At 37.8% G+C, this 26,031-nt stretch overlaps 1 protein-coding gene and 1 non-coding gene across 3 annotated transcripts in view; one reads left to right on the top strand and one right to left on the bottom strand.

Annotated features, from left to right (window-relative positions):
• Positions 1-26,031, top strand: part of SOBP (sine oculis binding protein homolog) — a 149,249-nt gene that overhangs the window by 7,287 nt on the left and 115,931 nt on the right. For both annotated transcript variants that reach the window (XM_053590482.1, XM_053590483.1), the window contains exons 2-3: positions 6,386-6,524; positions 8,351-8,536. In XM_053590482.1, coding sequence (XP_053446457.1) covers positions 6,386-6,524; positions 8,351-8,536 — 325 coding nt within the window. The remainder of the gene's footprint in view (positions 1-6,385; positions 6,525-8,350; positions 8,537-26,031) is intronic.
• Positions 1,337-1,443, bottom strand: LOC128586945 (U6 spliceosomal RNA). Its single transcript, XR_008380399.1, has one exon. It is a non-coding gene; the product is annotated as a U6 spliceosomal RNA (small nuclear RNA).

The following is a 26,031-nucleotide window of genomic DNA, read 5'->3' on the forward strand; positions in this document are numbered from 1 at the left end:
CAACTTAGACCAAAGCCCTGTGCCATCCTGGGACTAGAGCTAGAAACTGACTTCTAACCAAGTTCAATTCCTCCTCCACTCTGGAACTTGAACAAGACTCTGTCTCTCTTCTGTAGATTCCATTTCTTTATCTCTATCAGCGAGTTCAACCATGCTTAATAGAAATCTACCCCAGGAGTCAGTCAGAGCACATGGAGATGGGAAGGCAGATAAACTATTTTCCAAAAATAACCATCATTCTATTATTTGTAACCTTAACTGTCCACGATACTAGCATTTTCCCCCCTGCCTTATAAATTGGTTAGGATTGGGAGTTTCCTTTTCCTTTGAAAATATTTCTTGTGTGCTCCACTTTCTTGGATAATGTGTGTCAGAATGTTTTGAAGTTAAGTAATGTAACTGACAGATCTTTTTTATTGTCGTTAGAACTGTGAATATACCTGGCATAATTGTCTGTGAAAGAGACTGTGTTAATTTCTAATTAAAAATAGTTGTATTTTATGGACGGTGCCTGTGGCTCAGTGGGTAGGGCGCTGGCCCCATATACCGAGAGTGGCGGGTTCGAACCTGGCCCTGGCCAAACTGCAAAACAAAAAAAAGTAGCCAGGCATTGTGGTGGACGCCTGTAGTCCCAGCTACTCAGGAGGCTGAGGCAAGAGAATCGCCTAAGCTCAGGAGTTGGAGGTTGCTGTGAGCTGTGATGCCACAGCACTCTACCAAGGGTGATAAAATGAGATTCTGCCTCAAAAAAGAATAATAATAATAATAATAAAGTTGTATTTTAATAAAAATAATACATGGACATGATAAAAATAGTAAACAACAGAAATAATCAAAAAGAAAGTCAAAGCCTGTAATTTTCCCACTAACACAATTACTGTCATTATTTCGATATGTTTCTTTATGCCCTTTTCTATGTGTGATATATAGTTTTTATAAAAAACAAAAGTGATCTCATACTTTCTTTTAAGGCTTAGTATACTGTTAATCATTTTTTATGGCAATTAACAGTTATCTATAGCATATATTTTAGTGGCAAAACAGTATTCCATTATACTACTAAACTATCATTTATTTGACCAAATTCCTATTTGGCATTTAGTTTGTCTCTAAGAAAAGAACAGTGAGATAAACATTCCTGAACATACATATTTCTGTACCTGTTTCCCTTGGATAGTTCCTAAAATACCTAGAGTTAAAATTGCTGAGTCAAAGGGTATGTAAAAATTTTAGGGCTTTTAGTGTGTAGAGTCAAATTACTCTTTCTAAAAGTTGTACCCATTTAAATTCCCACTAGTATGAGAGTGCTCACTAGCTCTACGTATTATATATTTTTTAAAATACGGAACGCTTCATGAATTTGCGTGTCCTCCTTGCACAGGGGCCACGCTCCTTTTCTCTGTATCGTTCCAATTTTACTATATATGCTGCCGAAGCGAGTACACATATTTTAGAACTTTTACATATTTATTTTTAGAATCAGGTATTCCTGACTTTTGTTTGATCACTTCTATGTATTTATACATTAAAAATTTTTTGTCAGTCTATCCAAATGTATTAGCACACTTACTGAGTGCATTCTAAGGACCAGCATTGTGCTAGGTGAGGCATAAAATGAAATAAAATGTTTCTACCTTCCAACAACTTAGAGTGTGTTTGGAATAGATGACATAACTTACCAGAACTGGGACTTGGAGTGAAAATGAGAAATATGTTTGTGGGAAGGGGAAGGAGAAGGAGAAGGAGAAGGGGAAATATGTTTGTGGAAGGGGAAGGCATGGCTCTCTCCTCATTTGGGTGAAAGATTGGGAGCTCCTTGAATATTTCCTGCTCTCTTGGGTAGGATACAACTTGAAAACATATGCAAGGCCTGATAGGAAAAAAGTCTAAAGTCTGTTTGGTGTTTTCAATATAAGTAAAAGTATCAGTCCTTTGTGAAGATCTTGAAGTACTTGTGTTTCAGAGATATTTTTAGAATTTGTAATTATTACTATTTTCAAAGTCTCTTGAAGTCAACTTTTTATTACTTATCTGGTAAAATTTTCAACTCAAAATTATTTAGGTTGACTAAAGAAAAAATATATAAAAAAATTTAGACTGAACTTTGACATTTGAATAGTACTTCTATAGGAAAAACTCAAGAGTAGTGAGGAAATAGTAAATTGTCCTTTCCACTTATCTTTCCGTGACCTTCTCATATTTTTTAAATTTTAAGGAGAGGTCATGCTTTCAGACTAAATAGTGGCATTGTCTTTTTTTCCTTAGGGTCTTGGAGGTGAGAGAAGGGACTTGGGGGAGGGAAAGGAAGAGGTCAGGAAATTAGGTAGTAGGGGTACAAAGCGATTAGAATCAGATGTGATGTCAAGAATTTATAAAATGAAAAGATTCTATTTTAATTGTGCATTTTAAGCACCACTGTTCCAACAATGCAAGTAATTAAGGAGAATAGAGGTCAATGATCAAATCTGAAAGCAAGCAAAGTCCCAGCATTGGTAGATATGCCCTGGTTAGAAAACTCAATATATAGGATATTGACATCTCATGGTATGATTTCTTTGCAACTCTTTGATTGGTCCAGGGAGGCAGCTTCTTTGGAATTGCTGACACATTGGACTGTATAGAATATGTAATACAAAGAGACCTGGTGTAAGAATTAGAAGGTTTGTATTTTAGGTCTGCCTTTACTGGGTGATCTTTTATGCCCGTCTTTTACCTGCGAGATACTCTAATTTTCTGCTATAAAATGAGAATGGTACATTAGTTCACCAAAAGTTTATTGTGGAAATCAAATACCTAACACATAGGGTTATTGAAAGGAACAAGAGAATTAAAGGCTGTGAAACACGGTAAAGTGCTATAAGAGTGTTAGACGTTATCATTATAATTATAGTGACCTATTTTCCAAACCCAAATTGGACTGCATGGTATGAAAGAGGATTTTTGTGTTACTTCCAAGGGCAAGAGGCAGTCTGCAAAATGTGGTTCAGATGCGAAAATATTGAAATTTCTGGCACATATCGATGGTTTATGGGAACAATGATAAAACATTTGAAATTGTGACTTAGTAAAATTCGTGATCTGTGATTACTATAATTGTGAAACTTCTTTTTAAAAGGTATTTTATTTGTCATATAAGTAGAAGCTCTTTGATTTTTCAGAATCCTAAAACTAAGTGGGAGTTTTAAGAGCCCCAACTTCAGTTTCCTGTCCTAAGTCTCCTAGGAGAAATGCTGGGTGAAGGTTTTGGGGGAAGCAAATTTCATAACTTCCCTTGTTACAGTAGCTTATTTTATTATTGAACATTCATACCTCAGAACTCTCTCTGCATTTTAACTCTTCCTGCCTTTTACCACCTTTTCAAAATACATATATAACAAATAAGAAACTTACACAGGAAAAGAATAAGTTTTTTTTGCGGTTTTTGGCTGGGGCTGGGTTTGAACCCGTCACCTCCGGCATATGGGGCCAGCGCCCTACTCCTTTGAGCCACAGGTGCCACCCAAGAATAACTTTTTTAATAGAAAATTATTTTTAAAAGGCTAATAATACAAAAAATGCTGAAAAAATAACAGAATGCCCTATCAGAAAGACTTGGAGAACCTTATAGGCCATAATATATTATGTTTCTTGGGTGATAAATGCAAAAATCTATTTCATTTGCTTTGATTTACCAATAATGAACCCATGTGATATCTAGCACCAAACTTCACCTAGAAATTAAAAAGTTTAAATTATTTGTTCCTTAGGGTTCTTTGGGATAATACAGTAGTGTTTACAACAGAAGTAATAATCTATTATTGTAGCTATACTACAAAAACTTTGGTGCTTGTCTTCTTTCTTTCATTTTGCTCCTCCTTTCATGAAAAGGTTTAAGATTTATGAGTTGAGGCTTTATAAACCTTTTGTTTTCTGCTTTTGCAGTCATATAACAGTAAGGTGTTTATTTTTATTTTCCGCGACAAGAAAGGGAATATTTTAGAGTTTATTTTCCCTGACATTTATAGTAACTCAAAAATTATGGACTACATCAAGTTCATATTGATTGTTCCATGAAGCCACTGAATTTTCAGCAGACACCATAAACTAAATGGATGCAGTTAAGATACTCAAATAGTATGAATGTAGTGTTAATAATCCAGTTAAGGTTTCAGTTTTTACCTAAATGTCTGAAACTTCTGGAGTTCACCTCTGGGATTGATTCTCAAAGACTGAATGGATTTGCAGCTGTACTAAAACAAACACATCTATATCCTTGGCTGGAGGTCACTCCATGAATTATACATCTGTAGCCTTTGTTTGACTTCAGAGGTTAACCTGGAGAAAGTGGCACCCAGATATGCATGGTCTACGAACCTGGATGTGGTATCCAGAAGTGACTATGCAAAAGAGATAAAGACATTCTGTTTTGTTGGCATAGTTCCCTTGAAGATTGGGGCAAACAGCACACAAATCAGTAGGATGACTTGGACTTGGCTGTTAATGCTGTTGGGAATTGGTTTTTTGATGCAAGGTGTAAGCCTCATCCTTGGAGATTTCTGCTGTCAGACCACTGATGTAGGACCTTGATTTGTGTGCCTTCGGACTGTCATTCTTGAATCAGACACTTAACTCGGTGAAAGAAATTAGGTGTGAGGGGAGACTGATGCCTCATTAAGGGATCCCTTTTGATTGAGTAGAGCAGCATTTAGCCCAGTCCTCCTCAGTGGTATAGCTGAAGTTGCTGAGCTTATTATTCGTATTGATCATATCATCTCTGTGCATTCATGAAAAGAATGTCTATTTAATGTGGACACAATCAGCCATCAGAGAGAGTAAATGCCTCACTAAAGCTTAATATGGCTGACTGTTGGCCTTGTGGATGGTAACACTGCATCAATCTGGCTGGATTTTTTTTCATTGCTAGTGCACTATATCATCACAGATTGACCCAGCTGGAGTTCAGAGCTTAAGGAGGTACTAAAGCAAGAATTCTAGCATCCTGTCTAGTTTGAAATGCCAGGTTTGCTTTTGTGGAGTCAGTAGTGTAATATCTTTTATTTTTTATGCAACCCCTGTTGAAATTTAAAGTCGTGAAATTCAAGAAAACATGGAACTCACACGTTGAGGCTCAGCACACTCTGGCTTAGCCTTAGTGCTTTGTTTCAAGAATATAAATTATACATCCCAGTGTAATTCAGAAATGACAGCTTGTAAGGAGAATAATAAAAGATTCGTTGAGCCACAAAGAAGGTTAGAATATATAGTTTTTCTAGCTCTGTCTAGGAGGTTCATGGGTGCCCTGCCAGACAGAGATGTTTAAGGTACACACAAGCATTGAGATCACTGACACACACAGTCTCACATCTTGTATTCAGATCTAGAACTTATAAGTAAATAAAAAATAATACCCTGATAAAGGGAATTAAATCTGTCCAATTATATTCATTATTTTCAAAGTACAGTGTCTGTAATAACAGTAGTAATACCTTATATTTATATATATTATATATATATAGATAGATAGAAAGATACAGATTTGTAGTTCATAAGGTGGTTTCATACGTTTTCCCAAATCTAGGCTTATGCAACCTTAAAGTTATTTGGTACTTTATGTTACTTGCCAGAAGACAATTATAGTGACCTTTAATTTCATGGAGAAAGAATCTGTACTAATAAAATTTATAAAGCAAATTATGCCTTATTTTTTAAAAGTACTTTTGCTTTTAAAGGGAAATTAAAAAGGGAGACCGTTATAACCTATTAGCTTTCTGTATGGTATAGGCTTGACATTTGAGAAATTGTTTCTTTGTTGAGATTTTGCTTTATCTGAGATAAGAGTCATGTTAAGAGACAATACCTAAGGGTGGCACCTGTGGCTCAAGGAGCAGGGCGTCAGCCCCATAAGCCAGCCCCATAAGCCGGAGGTGGTGAACCCGCCCTGGCCAAAAACTACAACAACAAAAGAGACAACACCTGAATCAGAAAGCAATTCTAATTTAAATTAATCCGAACCACAAAAGGTTGATTGTTTTCATTTTCAAAATCTTTTCTTAGCTGTTTTTGTGATTTGCCTCTCAATATTTTTATGCGAGTTTGGGATACAGACTTTGCAGAAGAATATACTAAAATATGACTTCCTTTCCTATTCATAAGCAAACCTAACAAATACCTTTCTTATTATTATCTTTAAATCACAAATGTCTGAAGGCCTGTCATAATTGGATGTGTCATCCTGAGATTTAAAAAGCAATACAGTTTTGCACGTGTTTTGGAAATGAACACTACTCTAGGGGAAGTGGATCGGCGCTGACATAAGTGGAGTGGAGCAAACAGGATTCAATTTATGCGTTCTTTTCAAATAGTTATTGATTATAGAAATAAGTAGGAGCCTATGCTTCTCTTTCAGAATTTTGCAGAAAACACCATGAATGAACTCCTTGGATGGTATGGCTATGATAAGGTTGAATTAAAAGATGGTGAAGATATTGAATTCAGAAGCTACCCTACAGATGGGGAGAGCCGGCAGCACATTTCTGTTCTCAAAGGTAATGACATTTAATGTCCCTTTGTTCGTGCAAAGAAGGATTAACTATCTCAACTTGCCAGAATTGAATTTTGCTTTGGGACTCTTTGTTGATTATGCCAATGGTTGATTTAAACATACATCCCCAGCAATACTTTCCTATAAGCAGAATTCCTCAGAATATAAGCGCATGATGTAAAACAAAAAAAAACACAGATTAATCTCTTCCACCAGTGGGAGAACCAGACAGGAACTAGAGACCTTACGAGCTGTGGTCCTGCCCACAAATTTAAAGAAAGGGACAAGGATTGCTAACTTCTAGTTTCCTGATCCCTTTAATATATCATCATTCCTTGGGTATTGGGGCTTTCTGTTAAGTGAAATATTAGGTTTAGATTTTCAGTCTGCAAGAAAATTCACTGTTAGTTTGGTAATTCTCCTTCCTTTTTTTTTTTTTTTTTGGAGGGAATTCAATATAGAAGCTCTATTTTCGTGTTTAAAGTTTTCACTCTTCTCCTGCCCCCACACCATTGAATAGGGTAAAAAGAGGAGTAAAAGAGTAGTAGATGATTAGGTCCTTATAATTCTATAAGAATTTTCATCAAAGCCCAGCTTAAGAGTGAAAATTACAGAGGCTTAGCAGAGCTGAATTAATACTGATTCTACAAGTGGGTTGCAGCGCCAAATATCTCATGGGGGAAGCCTATTTGAATACTGAATTTACGAACCTAAATTTGGAATGAGAGTTTGCTTATCAAAGAAAAGAGGAGGTGCATATGAAGAAGAAACCCATTTGGGGAATTTTAATAAAATGTGGGTAAAACAAATTGTGCATCATCACTGGCACTTTGATCAGTATTTGCGTTGCATTCAGAATCTACTGGCATAAACTACCTGTTCAAACATTTTATTTCTAGTCTTTTAAGATAGTGTTTTCCTTTCTTAAATGCCAAGCAAGGAAATGTAAATGAGCTGTCCCACAGGCAAGTGGAATTGAACGTACATGACAAATTTTATGTTAAGCTTGCTGTGAAATTGTACACATCACGTTGTGGAGATAGTATCATCAATTTCACTGTAAGTGAAAAATGGAAGTCATGAGTTTATGTTCTATAAACTAATAGCTCGTATAATACTTGGCCTAAGTAATAATCTCTGGCTCTGGGGAATATGGAAGGAGAGAATGCCAGGATATACTATAAGAGGAAAAAAGTTGTTTTCTATGGTTGAGGTTTCTTTTTTCTTTTTTTATTCGCATGCAAGGATAAAATGCAGGACGCTGATATCATTGCAATTTTCTTCATTTTTATTAATTTTTAATGGGTATTATCAACACCTGGTGATACATGGGTTTTCTTCCCAACGATCTGTCTCCTTCTCTCTCTTTTTTTTAATTTGTTTATTGTTATTTTTTATTTTCTCCTTCTCATCGGTTCATTTGATTATATGGTCCCAGTTTACCGGACAGGGAGACCTAGTTACGATGCCAGGGGGCACGTTTTAGGCTTTCCCGTGGTAGCCAGAGAGTGATTGCTGTATATCACTTTGTAGGTGGAAAAGGTTAATTGCCTCTCCATTGTCTATGGGATTTTACAGTGCTCAAATTCAGCGCCATGGTTCAACTGGAATATTAACTATCACAGTGGACCAAATTATAAAAAGGCCCTTTGGAAATTTATTATAATGAGATTAAAAAGGTCCAGGAAGGACAATGAAGTTTTGGTAAATTGTTTAAAAATTTGTGAGGAAAAATTTGTTTTGTTATATGGCCATTTTTTTTCTTGAAAAAACAAAAGTCTATTGAATAAGTCCTTTTGTCAAATTTAGTATTTTTTTTTTTTTTTACAGAAAATTCTTTGCCAAAACCAAAATTACCTGAGGACAGTGTTATTTCACCATACAATATAAGCACAGGCTATTCAGGGCTTGCCACTGGAAATGGACTCAGTGACTCACCTGCAGGGTCAAAGGATCATGGCAATGTGCCCATTATTGTACCTTTAATTCCACCACCTTTCATAAAGCCACCAGCAGGTAAGTCACAACTGGGTTTTTCAATAATTTCAATGTTGACAACTCATAGAAGGCTGTTTTAACTATTTTATGAATGATTATTAGATGCTGAACTTAGGTAGAGATTGTTTTAGGAACTTCGTATTGAGAAATACTAGTGCATACATCATTTAAAGGGTTACTGCTGTAGTAGGAAAATTCCCCTATTACTGCTTAGGCTGTTGGCTTTCAACTGATAATAACCTTTTCTACCACCAGCTACCAAAAAAAAAAAGTTGTTTTTCTTCACTGAAGTCACCTGTTTAAAATTTTGAAAAGGATAAAATAATTAAAAAAAAAATAAGGTACACATACAACGGTAGGTTTGTAAGATAAAAAAGTAACTGTGGTTGGATTGGGGCGTGCATAAAGGAGGCTGGGTCTCCTCTGGATTTTCTTGTAAAAGGGCCTGGCAGGCTTATTCCTCAAATATCTCCCTCTAAATCCATTCAAGAAGCAACCTAGGTTACCCATCTTCTCCTCAGAGGTCTTTCTAATTCCTGGCAAGTTCTCTTTGAGAACTTTAAAAACAAACAAAAAAAAAATAATAAAGACCTGAATTTCACTTGTGTGAAAATGTAATCAGTTCTTTTATATTTTCAGAAAATTAGGTGGCATTGTAGATCTGGATGGCAGTGGGCTGAGCATTATGTGACACTGCAAGCTAGGCCACCAGTAAATTTCACACGGAGAAATAATATTGTGTGTGGCTTGCTGTAAAATGTTGGAATCATGCTAGAATGCTTAATTGTGACACTGGTTATTTTTCTGTATGTTGAATTGAACAACAATAAATACTGAGTTTCAACAGCAGTACACATTAAAGCTAATGCTTTTATTTTTATTAGGGAAAATAAGTGTTCGGTTATGTTTCCATAAACTGAAGAAATGTTGTAGATGAAGTTCCTGTACTTATGTTATAGATATATTTACACTATGTTCTAAGTGTAACTCAGATATTTTTTTATGGTTATGATCACCATTCTTTTGCTCGGCTGCTGCATTTTATCAGTAAAAGTGTCATTTCATACAGAGGTCCTTAAGCTATGTCATTAAAATCCATTTACCTGTCGAAATCACTTGTAATTGTGTTTGTCTACTAATTACTGAAGCAATTGATGTATCGTGTGAAGTTTATTTTGTCAATGTCCCTATTCTCCAATGGTTGATTGTTTTGTGAGGGACCAAAATTTATCTCCCAAGGACCAAAGATATTTTACATAGGCCAACATTTATATAGGGGGAGGGTGGCTGATTTTAGAAATGTAGAGTTCATGTTTGAATGTATGTCCAGTGGCCTAGGTGAGAAGAGATGATGAGGGTATCAATAAGGCAATATGATTGAATCTGGGGTTCAGATTCAGAAAGATTGAGTTCACATCTAGGCTATTTCCATTACCAGCTCTGTGAACGTGGAAGAGTACATAAACTCTCTTCCCTTTAATTTTCCTATCTGTAAAATGGGGATCTTAGTCCTGCCTCATGGGGTTGTTGTGGAAATGAGATGAGAAAATGCATGTAAAACCCTTAGCACAGTGCCTAGCACACAAAGGTCATTTAGTAAACACTATACCTCTTCTTCTTTTTTTTCAGTCCTTATTCTGTCCTGGAGTTATCATGCACATAATTTGTGCATAAAAAGGTGTGCATCCAAATGCAAATTCGTCTCAGAGATTTATTTGAGCAAAGCAAACAGCTTTAGAAATTAGCATAGCTGAGGCTAACATGAGTTTGGCATGCCAAAAAACCTGCCCTGGAGTTTCCTGCTGAGCCAGCCACGTGGAATTCAAGCACACAGCTCCTATTTAACTCTAATTCCACATCAGATCAGGAAATAAATATGCAAAGGGACGGAGGCCAAAAATTGAGCCTTGGGAGTATCAGACCTAGAAACTCTGAGGACTCAGAAGCCGGAGTAACTGAACACTAGTGGTTTTATACTGTCTTCCATGGAATTCCAAGGCGCTCATCTGTTGAAAATAAAATGTAGGGGAAGGATATGTTTAATTTTCTGAGTTTACTGTAAACCTTGTGTCTGTCCTACTCCAGGATTCTATGTGATGAGACAGAGAGCCAGAGAGCCAGAAAGGTTTTCTGCTTTTAAGGAGCTTATTGTATTTGTCCCTAAGCAGAAACCTCTGGGAGAGATGACTTTTGTTTTAATCATACTGTCTAGGGCAGGGGTCAGCAAACCTTTTCTGTAAATGGCCTGATAGTACTTTAGACTGTGTGGGCCATACTGCCTCTATCACAGCTACAGAACTCTGCAGTTATAGCAGGAAGACAGCCATAGATAATATACAAATGGGTGTGGCCATGTTCCAATAAAACTTTATTTATAAAAAATGCGGTAGGCAAGGTTTGACCCAGGAACTGTGGTTTCCTGCTTGTGCTAAGGTAGGATTAGCCAAAGTCTCATGATAACAGGAAGGGGAATAGAATTTCAAAAGGTCAGGCTGTGGGCTTTGCCAATGTGCTCTAGGTAAAATTGTATGGAAGGGACAGTGACAAGGGCAGGAAAAGAGTGGGTTTTCAGGGTATGTGATGAGCCCTGGCACATGAGTATTTGTTGAGTGAAGGAATAATAATCAAATCTTACTGCACGTATATAAGACAAATACAGCTTGTTTTTGTTGTTCACTGAGAAAATGCTAGTGTTTTGTCTGAATTCGTTCCAACCTGCCTGACCTTGATCACTACTTCCTTGATAGTAAAGCCCAAGGATTTTATCACTCTTAATTATCCATGAATAAAGTCCACAAATTATCCCAAAGCTTCTCTGTCTAGCTAAATTGTTTCAACTCTTCCTTTGCCAAAACTTTTGCCATAGAGTTGACTGCCATGTAAATGTCTACCCCTCAAGATGGGGAAGATGGGGATTCCCACGTTAGCATTCTCATTATTCCTGTTCTGTAAACTGGCTATACTAGTACCTTTTATTTATATTAAATCTTTTACATTATGAAATTCATTCACATTCATTATTTTATTTAATTTTATCTTTACAGTAACTCTGGGAAATAGTGTGTTAGATATTAACTAAAGAACTGAAGATCAAAAAGGTTAAATGGCTTTCTCAAGGTCATATGAGAGGACTTGAGCAAAGACCAGTACTAAGGAGCAAAGACCAGTCATGTCTCCTAGTCCCATATTCTTTTTAATATTCAGTCGCCTTTCCAGCATATTCCTACAAACTTCTCTAGATTATAATAGAATAATAATGCTTATTAATGTTTTATACTACTTCCAAATACTCTAGTGACAAGAGATACAACTTTTTCCTGCTAAAGGTTGTTTTGTAAAGTCAACATCTTTTGGGAGACCTGATGAATTCTTCTCTAATCCTGAGAATCTGCAGGTCTATGAACCTGGAGGACCTAGTAGGGGTAAAATCCTAGCTTGGTTTTAAAGTGTTTGCCACCACGAGACGAGTTGCTCTCTTAGAGGGTACCAGAGGGCTCCATCTGGTCAGGCAGTAGTTCCCCAAGCGTGTGTTTCCTGGGCTTGGGCAGGTTCTCCACTGGATCCCATCCATGTCTTGGCAGCCAGTGGGCCCAGTGGAATTTGTGATTGGGAACATGGTCATACTGCTTTTGCTTGGATTTCCACCCCTTTTTGGACAGCTACATAAAGAAGCATGGGTGTAGCTTACTTCTGGGCCTGGAGAATTGCTCTTCTGTCCCTGTCCCCCTTCTCTCTAGAGAAGGGGAACTCCCTGTCTTTTGGTGATTATGACCGCATTGACCCTGCTTTGGACACGTGTTTACATCTGTCTTCCAAGGCTATGCTGCTCTCCCCTGCCCCCCACCCCCAGAGACAGCCTCTGGCCCTTAGTATACAGTTTGTGACATCACAGTTGTTACTATGGTAACAGACGTGTTATAAACACAGGCTAATAGCCTTGCTTTTGCTTTCTTCTTTTCTTCATAGAGTAAAGGGAATCACCAGGATGCTTAAATAATAATCACAGATTTTTCTGTAGGCTCTAGGGAGTGAACAGAATAAGGCTTTGCCATCAAGGGCAGCCATTTAAAAAACTGTTACAAGAATATTAGGAAATAATAAAAATATTGGCCCGCTGTTTCTTTTTAATGCAAACATGCCTTTATTCTTTTAGTTTGAACAAATGTGCAAACCTTCTTTGCTAATTTTAAAAATCACATTATGAATGGAGTCTGAAATGGCAAAAGATAGCAACAGGAATTTTAAAAGATAGCTCAGGTTAATTACTTTGTAACCTTGTTGTAATTCTTCTCCTGTTAGAGATTTTAGTATGGGCTCAACCCTTTGGGACTTCAAAGAAGGTTTGTGTTTATAAAAAGCTTTGGGCACAGACTATAAGAACCGAGCTGTAGTGATTCTCTATGAAAATACTTGTCCTTCTTCTTGGTTCTGTTGTCTGGGCGTCAGCCTTCTGCAGTGTGTGGGTCTCCCCACCTTGTCAACTTCTGGTCAAAGTAACCAGGCTAGACTGTGGCCCAGTTGGAACCCAGACTGAGACTTCTCCCCAATCCCAGTCTCAGAGTTGCTCCATGACAGTATTTTGCTTCCAAGAATTTAAAAAAAGAAAAATCAATCAATAAAACTATTAGTGTAATTGTTTTTGTTGACAAGGAAAGATGGAATAAAGCAACTTTTTCTAGAAAAAGTTGTGTGTTGCAGAAAACACTGTATATCTAGGAAAACACATTTTAGGTTTGAGTCTTTTCACTGGTTTTCCTAGAGGCTTGCAACTTGCCTATTCCAAGTTCAGAATCCCTGTAAATCTCTGAATATGTTAAAATGAAATGACAGAAGCATGAGAAAAAGAGGGGATATACTTCTCTTGATGTACTTCTGTCACAGTCCTGAATAAAATGTCTGTTACCTCAGATGCTAAGGGCCACTATTCTTATTCTTCATCATGTTCCCATGTGGGAAGCTGAAGGATGGGTCCGTCCACACAACACACATGGGTTGTGGGAAGTGAGATGAAATTGGTCTCCTAAGACCAGCTTGATTTCTTGTGTGCAGAAACTTCTTGCCTTTCTTTGAAAACAATGACCATTTCCTGTTCTCCAGGATAGTTTGCTTTCAGTGAGTTTTCCAAATTCAAGTTCAGTCATAGTCATGGAAATATGATATATTTTTTCAGGCAAATCTTGAAATTCCTAAGGGGTTATAAGAACTGGGCTCTAAGGAACCATTAGTTTAACTGAGAATATGGAAACATTCACGTGATCTGCTAAGCTCTATGTATAATAGCTGAGTAACCCACAGTTAATAAGCATGTTACTTTTTTGGCTCTTACAATTCATGTATGGAATTGTACTTGCAGGGAAGTAGGAATCTGAATATGGTTTGCATTATGGTCATTATTTGTTTTATCTGTTATTCAGTAATCTTGGGGCTTGCATATGATGATGTATTCCAAATAGTCATTGAACAAACAGGGTTTAATCAAAATTGCTTTGGACTTTATTTATTTGTCCAACTTTTAAAATATGATTATTAAATAAAATTACCTAGACTTAATGGGATTTGGGTGACTTTCTATTTATATTCTAGTTATATTTCTCCAAAAAAAAAGAGGTTCATTGAACTCTGTTTTCCAGGTAACTTAGGGCAAGGACAGAGGCATTTTGATAGCAGAAATAGGAGTTAATAATGTAATGATATATTCTCATCACAGCTAATATTTTTTGAGCATGTATTATGGACCAGGCAGTGTGCTAATAGATTTCATTTAATTGTCACAACAACTCTAGGTGGATGCCATTATTAATCTTGTTTTACAGATGAAGACACTGAAACCCTCAGTTAAGCAACTTAATGAGGGTTACACAGGTATAAGTGGCGGAGCTGATATTTGAATCTGTGCGTTAAGTCTCCTTGACTCATATTCTTAACCACTGGATTATCCAAAACACCCTGTTAGCCCTCAGTCAATTAAATACTTACTGAATGTTTCTGACATTATAGAAGACAATACAAATATGTATCATCTTCCTTGACTATCAAGAATTTTCGGTGTAGTTGTAGTGTAATCTAAGCATCATTCTAGTTTGATTTTGGAATGCATGATATAAGTTTTTAGCTGTATTTGGAGGGTGCGTGGTAGGAATACAAAGGTAGATAAAGGGGAGTAACAGGAAGATAATCAGGAAATGTTTTATTTGTACGGTTGAGGAGAAATGACACCTGAAATTTAGTGTAGGCCAGAAGATAGTCATTTGAAATTCAAAGCAACAGAAAGATCTAAAATGAAGCCTAAAAATGTTAGCTACTCTGATATAGGTCCTGTTTTATTGCTTTTTATACATGTAAGAGTTCTTAAGAAGGTAAGAGACAAACTTAAGTGTGTTCACTCATTGTTAGTGTCAGCTGGACTGTGTAATTTGAATGGTAGCGTGATGGAGCAAAAAGACTGCCAGAGGGAGAAGCAGGAGACCTGTGTGGTTAATGCCAGCTCTGCCATTTCTTGGCTTATAGTCTTGGGTAAATTAGCCTCTCTGAGCCTTAGTTTCCCTGTCTGCAAAATGATGTGTTTAGCCTGGATGATCTGTAATTTTCCAAAATTTACATAATTCTGATTTTGTGACTTACATGGTTAATTGCTCACCAAATTTTCCAACTTGAAAGGGTGTATTTTAATATACTTTAATATGTACTTGTTAATTGAGTGACTGAAAAAACTTAAAGCAAACTCACATATATGTGTACTTACAGCAGCCAAAAGTCTGAGAAGATTTATGCTACTTAGGAGAACTTTTAATGATTGCTAATTTTTACTTTGAACAAGTGATTGACCTGAAATACTAGATATAACTTTTTTTTTTTTTTTTTGAGATAGAGCCACAAGCTGTCACCCTGGGTACAGTGCCATGGCATCATAGCTCACAGCAACCTCAAACTCTTGGGTTTAAGCGATTGATTATCTTAATCAATCGCCTCAGCCTCCCAAGTAGCTGGACTACAGATGCCTGCCACAACACCCAACTATTTTTGTGTTGCAGTTGTCATTGTTGTTTAGCAGACTCCGGCTGGGTTTGAACCCTCCAGCTTTGGTGCATGTGGCTGGCGCCCTAAGCCACGGGCGCCACCTGGATTTAATTTTTTAAAGATAAAAAGTATTAGAAAAAATGAAATGTCAGTAAATAAAAGAACGATATCACCTGTATGTTACTAGAACTAATCATTTTTTATCATTTAGTGTTTTATTTAACTCTGTTATAAAAATCTCCCTTAATATGTTTCTTAATCTAACTAGGTGTTTGTTTCATGTAACAAGTACAGAAATGCTGTCTATGGCATCATGGACACTCAAAAAAAAATTCCTGGCCCTTTGGGGAGCAATAAATCTTGTATTTTGAGGGTTGTCTTATTGGGACCATCATTCCATGGTCCTTGAGTTGCCAACCCTACTCAGGGCCTTGTAATCAATTTCCAGACAGCAACAAGAAAAAGGAACTGGGTTAAGAGGAAAAAAGCAACAAGAACTAACCCCTTTTCAAACAGATTTCCAGAAATCTAAATCAGTGAATTTCGTACTCCTCGGCTAGGTCTATAAACTTTGCCTCCCCATCAGTGATGAGGAAAAACTGGGAAATTGATTTAAAGACATTTTATTTTATTTTTTTGCAGTTTTTGGTCGGGGCTGGGTTTGAACCCACCACCTCCGGCATATGGGGCTGGTGCCCTACTCCTTTGAGCCACAGGCACCACCCGATTTAAAGACATTAAACAGTGCTTTATGTGGAAACACATCCTTCTATCCTTGTAAAGAAAATGAGAAGAATGGATATGGGAGGGAAATTGACAGAATCTGGCTCATTAGACTCAAATGAAAGTCATAACAAGCACCCCAAATCAGTATCATAAATATCACACACTCTGAGCATAATGCAGTCAAATAGTGACCAAAAAGAACAAACTAACAAAAATGGGATCACGGAGCATCCCAGTTCCAAGTCTACATTAAAGCAGCTCAAAGAAGGCTTCATGTTGGAAATGAAACCACATGTAACTAAGTGAATTGTAACGAAGCTACCACATATCCAAATTTAAACGACAGGTCTGGAAAGGTGCAAAGAGGGATATTCATCATCTTATAACATTTTTTCCACTTTAAGGATAAGACATTGATAATGGCAACAATCATTAACATTTACAGTGTTTTAGTCCTACATGTACTCATTTGTACCCAGTAAGTGAAGGGCTGGAACTGAAGGCTTCCTCATATTTATTCCAATCATAGTCTACTATCATACTACATAGGATGTAGTATCACATGTAATATAAAGGATGTGTTTTTGTTTTTGAGACGGAATTTTACTCTGTTGCCCTGGATAGAGTGCTGTGACGTTGTCATAGCTCACAGCAACCTCAAACTCCTGGGTTCAAGCAATCCTCCTGCTTCAGCCTCCTGAGTAGCAGGGACTACAGGAGTTTGCCATAATGTCTGGCTAGTTTTTCTATTTTTAGTAGAGACAGTGTCTCGCTCTAGCTCAGGTTAGTCTTGAGCTCCTGAGCTCAGGCAATCCACCTGCCTAAGCATCCCAGAGTGCTAGGATTACAGGCGTGAGTCCCTGCACCCATCAAGGGATGCGTTTCCAAAGAGGTCTTTTCTACATTCTTTATTTCCTCTGCCGTGTGAGCTCTTATACTTCAGCATTGAAGGCTTTTTCATATTCCTTAGATGAATAGTTTCTCTCTAGTTTGAGGGCAAATGCGTACTCAAGATAAATGAAGTGAAATGCCTTTTGTGGACCTCAACATTCACAGCTTTTCAATGTGAATTCTCAGAATTCATCATTTTGATGTTACACATAGTGATCACTGGAAGTAATTCCTAAAATTGCTGCAAAACAAAAGTCACACTCCATTTAATTTAACTTACCAAAACAAGTGTAAGGAGAAATAGAAAACCTAAGTAGTCTTCCATCTATTAAATAAATCAAATAGTTACATCCTTTCTACAAAGAATATTCTATGCCTAGATGGCTTCAATGGTAAATTCTCTCAAATATTTAAGGAAAAAATAAAACCGAACTTGGAGAAACTCTCCTAGAGAACAGAAAAAGAAGAAACATTTTCCCTCATTTTATGATCCTGGCATAACCATAAAAAGGCATTATAAAGAAGAAAAAAGAAAACTTACAATTTTAAAACTGAAAACTTCTTTTCATCATGATCACTAGGTAGTACCTCTTTATCATATATATAGTTTGCAAATGTTTTCTGCCGTTCTGCAGGCTGTGTATTTACTCTATTGATTATTTCCTTTGCTGTGCATAAGCTTTTTAATTTAATTGAGTCCCATTTATTTTTTTTTGTTGTTGTTGTTGTATTTACCTTTGAGGTGTTGGTTATAAATTCTTTGCCCAGGCCAATGTCTCAAAGAGTTTTCCCTACATTTTCTTCTAGAATTTTTATGGTTTCATTCCTTACATGTAAGTCTTTTGCCCTATTTGAATTAATTTTTTTATATGGTGAGAAGTAGTGGTCCTGTTTCATTCTTCTGTATGTGGCTAACAGTTTTCCCAGCACCATTTGTTAAATCAGACTTCCTTTCCCTAGTGTTTGTTATTGTCTGCTTTGTTGAAGATCACTTGGTTGTAGGTAGATAATTTTATGTCTCAGTTCTCTATTCTTTTCTGTTGGTCTGTGTCTCTACTTTTATATAGTACTATGCTGTTTCGGTTACTATAGCCTTGTAGTATAATTTGAAGTCTGGTAATGTGATGCCTTCAAATTTGTTCCTTTTGCTTAAGATTGCTTTGGCTATTTGGGCTCTTTCTTAGTTCCAAATTGAAGTGTACAGTTTTTTTCTACATCATGAACACTGATGCAAAAATCCTGAACAAAATTACAGCAAACCAAAGCCATTGATGTATACAAAAGAATAATGCATCTTGACTAATTTTGATTTTTTTTTCCCTAGGAATTCCAGGTTGGTTTAAATTTTAAAAATTAGTCAACATGATTAATCCTGTTAACAAAGTAAAGCTTCATACAATTTTCTTAATAGATACAGAAAAGCTTGATAATTTAACACAATAAATGATAAAAACTCTTGGAAAAGTAGGGATAGAATAGAATTTCCTTCATCTGACAAAAGATGTCTGCAAAAATACTTATAGAAAGCATTATAATTAGTGGTGAAGTGGGATTACACCTGCGGTGCACCTTACAAGGGTACATGTGAAACTTAGTAATTGTAGAATGTAAATGTCTTAACACAATTACTAAGAAAATGCCAGAAAGGCTATGTTAACCAGAGTGATGAAAATGTGTCAAATGGTCTATAAAATCAGTGTATGGTGCCCCATGATTGCATTAATGTACACAGCTATGATTTAATAATAATAAAAAAAATTAGTGATGAAATATTGAAAGCTTTTCTTTTGATATCAGGAATGAGATAAAGACTGGGCATGGCTCACAGCTGTAATCCTAGCACTTTGGGAGGCCAAGGCGGGAGGATTCCTTGAGCTCAGGAGTTTGAGACCAGCCTGAGCAGGAGTGAGACCCATCTCTATTAAAAATAGAAAAATTAGCTGGGCATTGTGGTGGGCACCTGTAGTTCCAGCTACACAGGAAGTTGAAGGAGGATTGCTTGAGCCTAGGAATTTGAGGTTGCTGTGAGCATGACATTCTAGACTGGGGCAACAGAGTGAGACTCCGTCCAAAAAAAGAAATAATATCCGGGCGGCACCTGTGGCTCAGTCGGTAAGGCGCCGGCCCCATATGCCGAGGGTGGCGGGTTCAAACCCAGCCCCGGCCAAACTGCAACCAAAAAATAGCTGGGCGTTGTGGCAGGTGCCTGTAGTCCCAGCTACTCGGGAGGCTGAGGCAAGAGAATTGCTTAAGCCCAGGAGTTGGAGGTTGCTGTGAGCTGTGTGAGGCCACGGCACTCTACCGAGGGCCATAAAGTGAGACTCTGTCTCTACAAAAAAAAAAAAAAAAAAAAAAGAATGAAAAAAGAAATAATACGATAAAGATTACCACTGTTACTACTTCTATGCAGTTTTGTACTGGAATTCACAGACAATAAGGCAGTAAAAAGAAATTAAAAACTTGAAAATGAAAGATATAAGTATCATTTTGTGTAGATTCTCCCCAACCAATCTACATGTAAACTATTACAATGAGTCAATTTATAAGGTATTTAACAGTCAATATCTGAAGATAAATTGTATTTCCATATGCCAGCCACAAAAAAATTAGGAAACAAATCTTAAAAATACAATTTAAAAAGGCATCAGACCCATAAAATACCCAGGCAAAAAATTTAACAAGATATGTATAAGATTATTACACAGGAAACCATAAACATTTCTGAGAGAAATTAAAGGAGGCCTAAATCAATGGAGGAACATACAATGTTTATGGGTTGGAGACTAAATATTGTAAAGAAAAAGATTTTTTCCCCCTAAATTGATCTACATATGTAATTTAATTCTGGTTAAAATCTAGCATAAAATTTTGTCAAAATTAAAAAGCTATTTTAAAAATTTAGGTGGAGATTCACGCCTGTATTCCTAGCACTCTGGGAGGCAGAGGTGGGTGGATTGCCTGAGTTCAGGAGTTAGAGACCAGCCTGAGCAAGGGTGAGACCTCGTGTCTAAAAATAGCCAGGTATTGTGGTGGGTGCCTGTAGTTCCAGCTAATTGGAAGGCTGAGGCAAGAGAATTGCTTGAGCCCGAGAGTTTGAGGTTGCTGTGAGCTTTATCAAAGGTGACAAAGTGAGACTCTGTCTCAAGGAAAAATAAAAAAGAGAGAGAGAGAGAGAAAGCAAGCTCCCTGGTGTCTCTTTTTCAGAAGGGCACTAATCTCTTGGACTGTGGCCCTATCCCCTGATCTCATATAACCCTAATTATCTTTCAAAGGCCCCATGTTCAGATATAAGCACATTGTGGGTTAGGGCTTCAACATAGAAATTTTGAGAGGACTAACAGCAAATGACACTATGGAAATTTTGAGGGGACTAACAACAAATGACACTATGGAGCAGTGAGGAATAGATAGTCTTTTCAATAAATATATTTATGAAAACAATATGTCTTAACTCTCTACTTCACACCTTCCATAAAAAATTTCTAGATGCATTGATGCAAATGTGACAGGTAGGACAATAGACTTTCTGTTAGAAAGCTTAGAAGAATATATTCATGATCTTGGGTAGGCTGATATTTCTTAAACTATACACAAAAAGCACTAGCCATAAAGGAAAAGTTTTATGAAATAGACTACATTATGATTAGGAATGTTGGTTGATTAAAATAAATCTTTCAAAAGAATGAAAAAACAAATCGCTAAGTAGGAGATGATGTTTGTATGCATTTCCCAATGAAAAACTCATGTTGACACATGTAAAGAACCCTTATAAATATAGTGGCTCAGTGAGTAGGGTGCCAGCCCCATATGCCGAGGGTGGCGGGTTCAAACCCAGCCCCGGCCAAACTGCAACAAAAAAATAGCCAGGCATTGTGGCGGGCACCTGTAGTCCCAGCTGCTCGGGAGGCTGAGGCAAGAGAATCGTGTAAGCCCAAGAGTTGGGGGTTGCTGTGAGCCGTGTGACACCACGGCACTCTACCCGAGGGTGGTAGAGTGAGACTCTGTCTCTACAAAAAAAAAAAATAATAAATAAATAAAAGTGCTCAATAGGAATATGGGCAAAAAATGTAAATAGGCACTTCATCAAAGAAAATATCCAAGTTGAAAACTGCTAAACAGACACATGAACAAAATTGCTAATAGACATTCAAAGTTGTTTAATCTCATTCCTCTTTAGGGACACAAAATTTTAAACCATGAGAATGGCTAAAATGAAAAGAGACTGACAAAGCCATGTTTGAGGAGGATGTGGAGCAACTGGAACTTTTGTGCATAGCTAGTGTGAATGTAAATCGGTATAACCACCCTTTAAAGCTGATTGGCAATGTCTGTTAGTGCTGAGCTATTACTCAATAATTTCATCTTATATATGTTTGTATTCAACACAAATGTGTGTATGTGAGACAAAGATAGACAATAATCTTCATAGCAGCATTGATTCATAGCAGCTAAAAACTGGAAACAACCAAAATGTTCAACAGTTGTTAACATGAACCCCCCCCTCAAAAAAGTTAAGAATTCCTGCTTAAAAGACCAAGATTTTCATAGTGTAAAAAAAATTTTTAACTCCTCCTATTTAAGCAACTAAACCCTACAATGTAATGTTAACTTTTTCTATCTTATATCCTATATCTAATCTGTTCATAGCTTTCCCAAATCAAGTAGAAGATTTAAAATCTTGTCATTTCTTATTATTACGAAATTATCATCTAATGGCATCTAAATGCATCATAGGGCAGACTAAAAATCAAGTTAGAAGCATAAGGCATAAACGTCCCTCACTGTGATCTACTTGATAGCTTCTTTTAATATGGTGTGATGTAGAGAGAAATTACTGGGTTAGTGACAAAAGTAGAATATACAATATTTCTATACCATTGGTTCTTATCAGGGGTTAACTTTGCCCCCCAGGGAACATTTTTGATTGTTACAGCTGGAGGAAGTGGTATTATTGGTGTCTAGAGGGTAGAGGCCAGAGATGCTGCTTAAATGTCCTGCAATGCCTAGGATGGCCCAAGACAAATTATCCAGCTGAGAATCTCAATAGTGCCACCTGAAACCAGACTTTATGGGTGTCTATGGGACATCTCTTGTGCACCACTCCAATTCTGCTCCGAGCTCTCATTCCAGTGCTGTAGCACTGTGACCAGCTTGGGCATATGCATTCTGGAAGTGCCTTGCCTTACACCTGTGGCATATGTTTCTAGCTTCCTGTTCTGGGTCTTCTCTGACATGGCAGTATGGGCTTCCCTTGGGGGTCCTTTCAGCACTCACTCATACATGTGCAAACCAAAGGTGCAGGAGATTAATCCTCTAGATCAATGAGGGGGATGAAAGTTGATGAATAAATCCTTCTGTCCCCTGGTAATGAAATGTTCAGGTAACTTCAAATATTACCTGTGTGACTGAGCATCAGTGTCCCTTAGCAGTGACCAACTCACAAACACATCCTTATGTCGGCCCTTCCTCCTACCACAGTCATTTCCCTTGTCCCTTACTCTTTCTTCCTGAAATCACATGCCCACTAAATAGCCTGCATGAAAGTCTTTGTCTCAGACTCTGTTTTAGGGAACCTCAGGATGAAATAATATGTGTGTGAAAGTCCACAGTGAAAGATGAGAAGTTAATGGATGAGAATACAAAAATTTAGAATTTTATGAACATTTATCTTTTCCCCTTCAAAGTCCAATGTGAATGTGTAATGAAAGAGTAAAAATGATTTTAAAAAGAGCAAAAAGAGGGTAAAATATTTGGTGGTACAAATATTGGAGCACTCAGGGCCATTTCTAAAATTGTCACTTGTTCTATCAGCCAAAAAATTTTCTAAGCCTCTCATGATAGGGATAAGGGACAACTGGTGGTCATACAAAAGAGGAAAAATCAAAGAAATTAATCCAGGTGTTCAAGAAAAAGAAGGAAAAAGAATATCCTCTGCTTGTAGTCCTTTAAGTGGATCTTATTATTTTGAGAGACTCCGAATCCTAGAATTCTATTTAGAAGGGCCCTAGGAGATCATCTAGATAAATTTCCTCTTTTACAGATGAAGGCTAAGGTCTGGAGAGGCTAAATGTACTTTTCAGGGTCATTCAGTTGCAATAATGGCAGAACCAAGACCAGAACTCATTTCTGAAATGGGGACACCGTCACAGGTTCTGAATCACATACCCTTGTGATTTCTGAGGCTGCCTAGAACTACTCTTGGCATTATTTAAACTCTTTCGGGGTTAGGACCTAGCTAGGATAGTACTTTCAGGATACCTAGCGTTAGATCACTAAGGAGCTCAGAGACTAACAGGAAATAGAAGGAAATAGGAGGAAATGTCAGCTGTGTCTGACACCGGCAGTGTTAGAGAGTGGCCGTGTTTCTGGAATTTCTTGTTATTCTGGGGGCATTCCCAATGCTGACTTCTCAAAGTTCCTATTAAACTGAGAAGACTTAGTCTGTGGACTTGGCTAAGGAAAATGGAAATAATGATCCTATTCTGTTCTGAGGCTTTTTATTGGTGTTTCCTTCTAAGGCAACTTTGTTCTGAGTGGTCACCAAAGATGGTGCCTTTGGCTTCCTTCCCCCATTTCCCTTGGGTATCCAACCTTGTAAGGATTCTGCTTTTTCTCCTTCTTATGCTGAGATTTGAGGTAAGACTTTTTATACTAGTGAATGAGACAGACATAGCTTTTACCTTACCTGGCTCACAGTCTGGTGGAGAAGACAAACATAAAACAAAACACAAAAACAAACAAACAAAAAAACTCAAGCCCGAGAATTGTCAAGTCCAGATCTCTCTGCTGTGAGATCTGATCAGGTTTAGGGACAGGGAAGTCCTCCCTAGGATAAAGTTTATTATACAAAGGACTGAATTGGTCAAGGATTTTGGGGTTGTAAGGAAGCAGCTCATGGAAAAACTCAGGGTGGAACAGAAGTCCTGTGGAAGTGAAAGAAGCCAGAACCCAGAAAGTAGGCAGGCTGAGAGGCTGGCCTGGTCAGGGTACCTGTGGAGACCATTTCAAGAAGTTATACCTCTTTGAGGGCAGTGGGTACCACTGAAGGTTTTGAGCATGTGAAAACAGTGATTAGATTTATGTTTCAGAATTCCCCAGATTCAGAGTGGAGAGAATGAACTAGATGGGAGTGAGATAGGAGGCCACTTGTAGTGAGGGTAAGAGGTATTGGTGGCTTCACTGGAATGGAGAGCAATAAACTCCATGAGGACAAGTCACTTAGAATAGTACTTGGCACACACATAAGTAGACTGGATAAATTTTATTAAATGAATGGATGAATGAGTGGATATCTTATAAAAATATTTAGGAGAATCTAGTGATTAATCAGGATGTGACAGGTCAGAGGGAGGGAAGAGGCAGGAAAGATGCCAGAGTTCTGCCATTAGGTAACTAGGTGGATGCTAAGGCCAGATACTAAGATGGGAAACTCAGTGAAGGGGACTGGTTATTGGGGAGGAGGATATGTATGCATCTTTGGACATAATAGCTCATGAGAGATTATTGATTGGGAATCATCATCTTATGTATGGTAACTGGAGTCACAAGAATGAATAGAGTATGGTTCAATAGGAATGCATAGGAGAGGACTCTGAAGGATTTCTAGTTGGTCTTGTCCTCCACTTTCCCATAGCTGGGCTATTTTGACATGTCACGTCTCATCACATTCCAGAGTAGGGATTGGCATGGGGCCTCTTCGGGGAGTCTTTGAACCATTCACTATTCTGAGAAATCTAAATAATATTTCAAGGTGGGAATAATGAAGAGGGGAGTAAGTTATTTTGTTGACAATATTTGTTCTTTTACCAAATCTAGTTGAGTGAAATTCTTCATACCCTTAAATCTACCGAACCTGTCTTTCTGGATGTGACTACAGTTCAAGGCATTCAGGGAAAAAAGGGGCTGGGGAGAGGAAAAGAAGTACTTTCTGTGAAGGCTTTGCCCCTCCTAGATGTCCTTTTGACCCCCAGTCTCTCGCTTGTCAATCACCTCCCATAGGAGGTGGCCCCAGTGTGGCCTTCTGCTTGGCAGGACTGTTTGGAATGATAAGAGGTGGGGCTTGGCTTGCCAACCAGGTATGATAGGGCTGCTGCCTTCTGTATAGTCACTGAGACCAGTTGGGTCCTGTGACCCCTGATGGTGATGGAACCCTGGGAGCATGCTGGGCTTTTCCTTGATTATTTTCTATTGCATGTTGGCATCTTACACTGGGGACAGCCATGGAAATCTCCTTTAGGACTCAGGTCATATCTGTCTTGTCTGCCAGTGCATGTCCAGCCCCTGTTACAGTGCCTGGCACAAAGCTGAGTAAATAAATGAATCCTTTGTCTACCTTGGGGAAGATTTGTCAACCACTCTGGAGCCCATTAAGTATAATTAATCAGACACCCAGGTTTCAGAAGGGAAAATGAGCCCTCCTCGTAAAGGGCAGCCAGTGAGAATGCTTTTCGTGCCCTAAGGTCCTGTGTAAAGAAGCTTGGTCCTTTAGTCCTCACATGCTGCCATTTGTATTTCTTTGCAGATAGTGCCCCTCTAGGCAGGGCCTAGTCATGGTGGATTTGCTGGAGCACATTTTGTGACCTAGGAAAGAGAAGTCCAGCAGACAGCAGCCCATGATTGCAGCATCCTTGTTCCAGGGCATCTTAGGTGGATCCGTGGATCTGACCAGGGCTCAGGCATGGGGGACAAGATTTTACTTGAGCTTTTTGTCTATGGAAGCCACCTTGTGACCATGAATTATTCAGTCTGATTACTCTTCTTTTACCTTAATGTCGATTTCTGTCATTTTCTCTGTAGAACTTTATAAGAAAAGGGTTACCTTCTCCGTATTGAATGTATGTAGCAGACATGAAAGGACTTTGTGGACCATGGGTATCTTT

This window comes from Nycticebus coucang, chromosome 5 (assembly GCF_027406575.1).
Source record: "Nycticebus coucang isolate mNycCou1 chromosome 5, mNycCou1.pri, whole genome shotgun sequence".
In the NCBI taxonomy this organism is placed as follows: domain Eukaryota; kingdom Metazoa; phylum Chordata; class Mammalia; order Primates; family Lorisidae; genus Nycticebus; species Nycticebus coucang.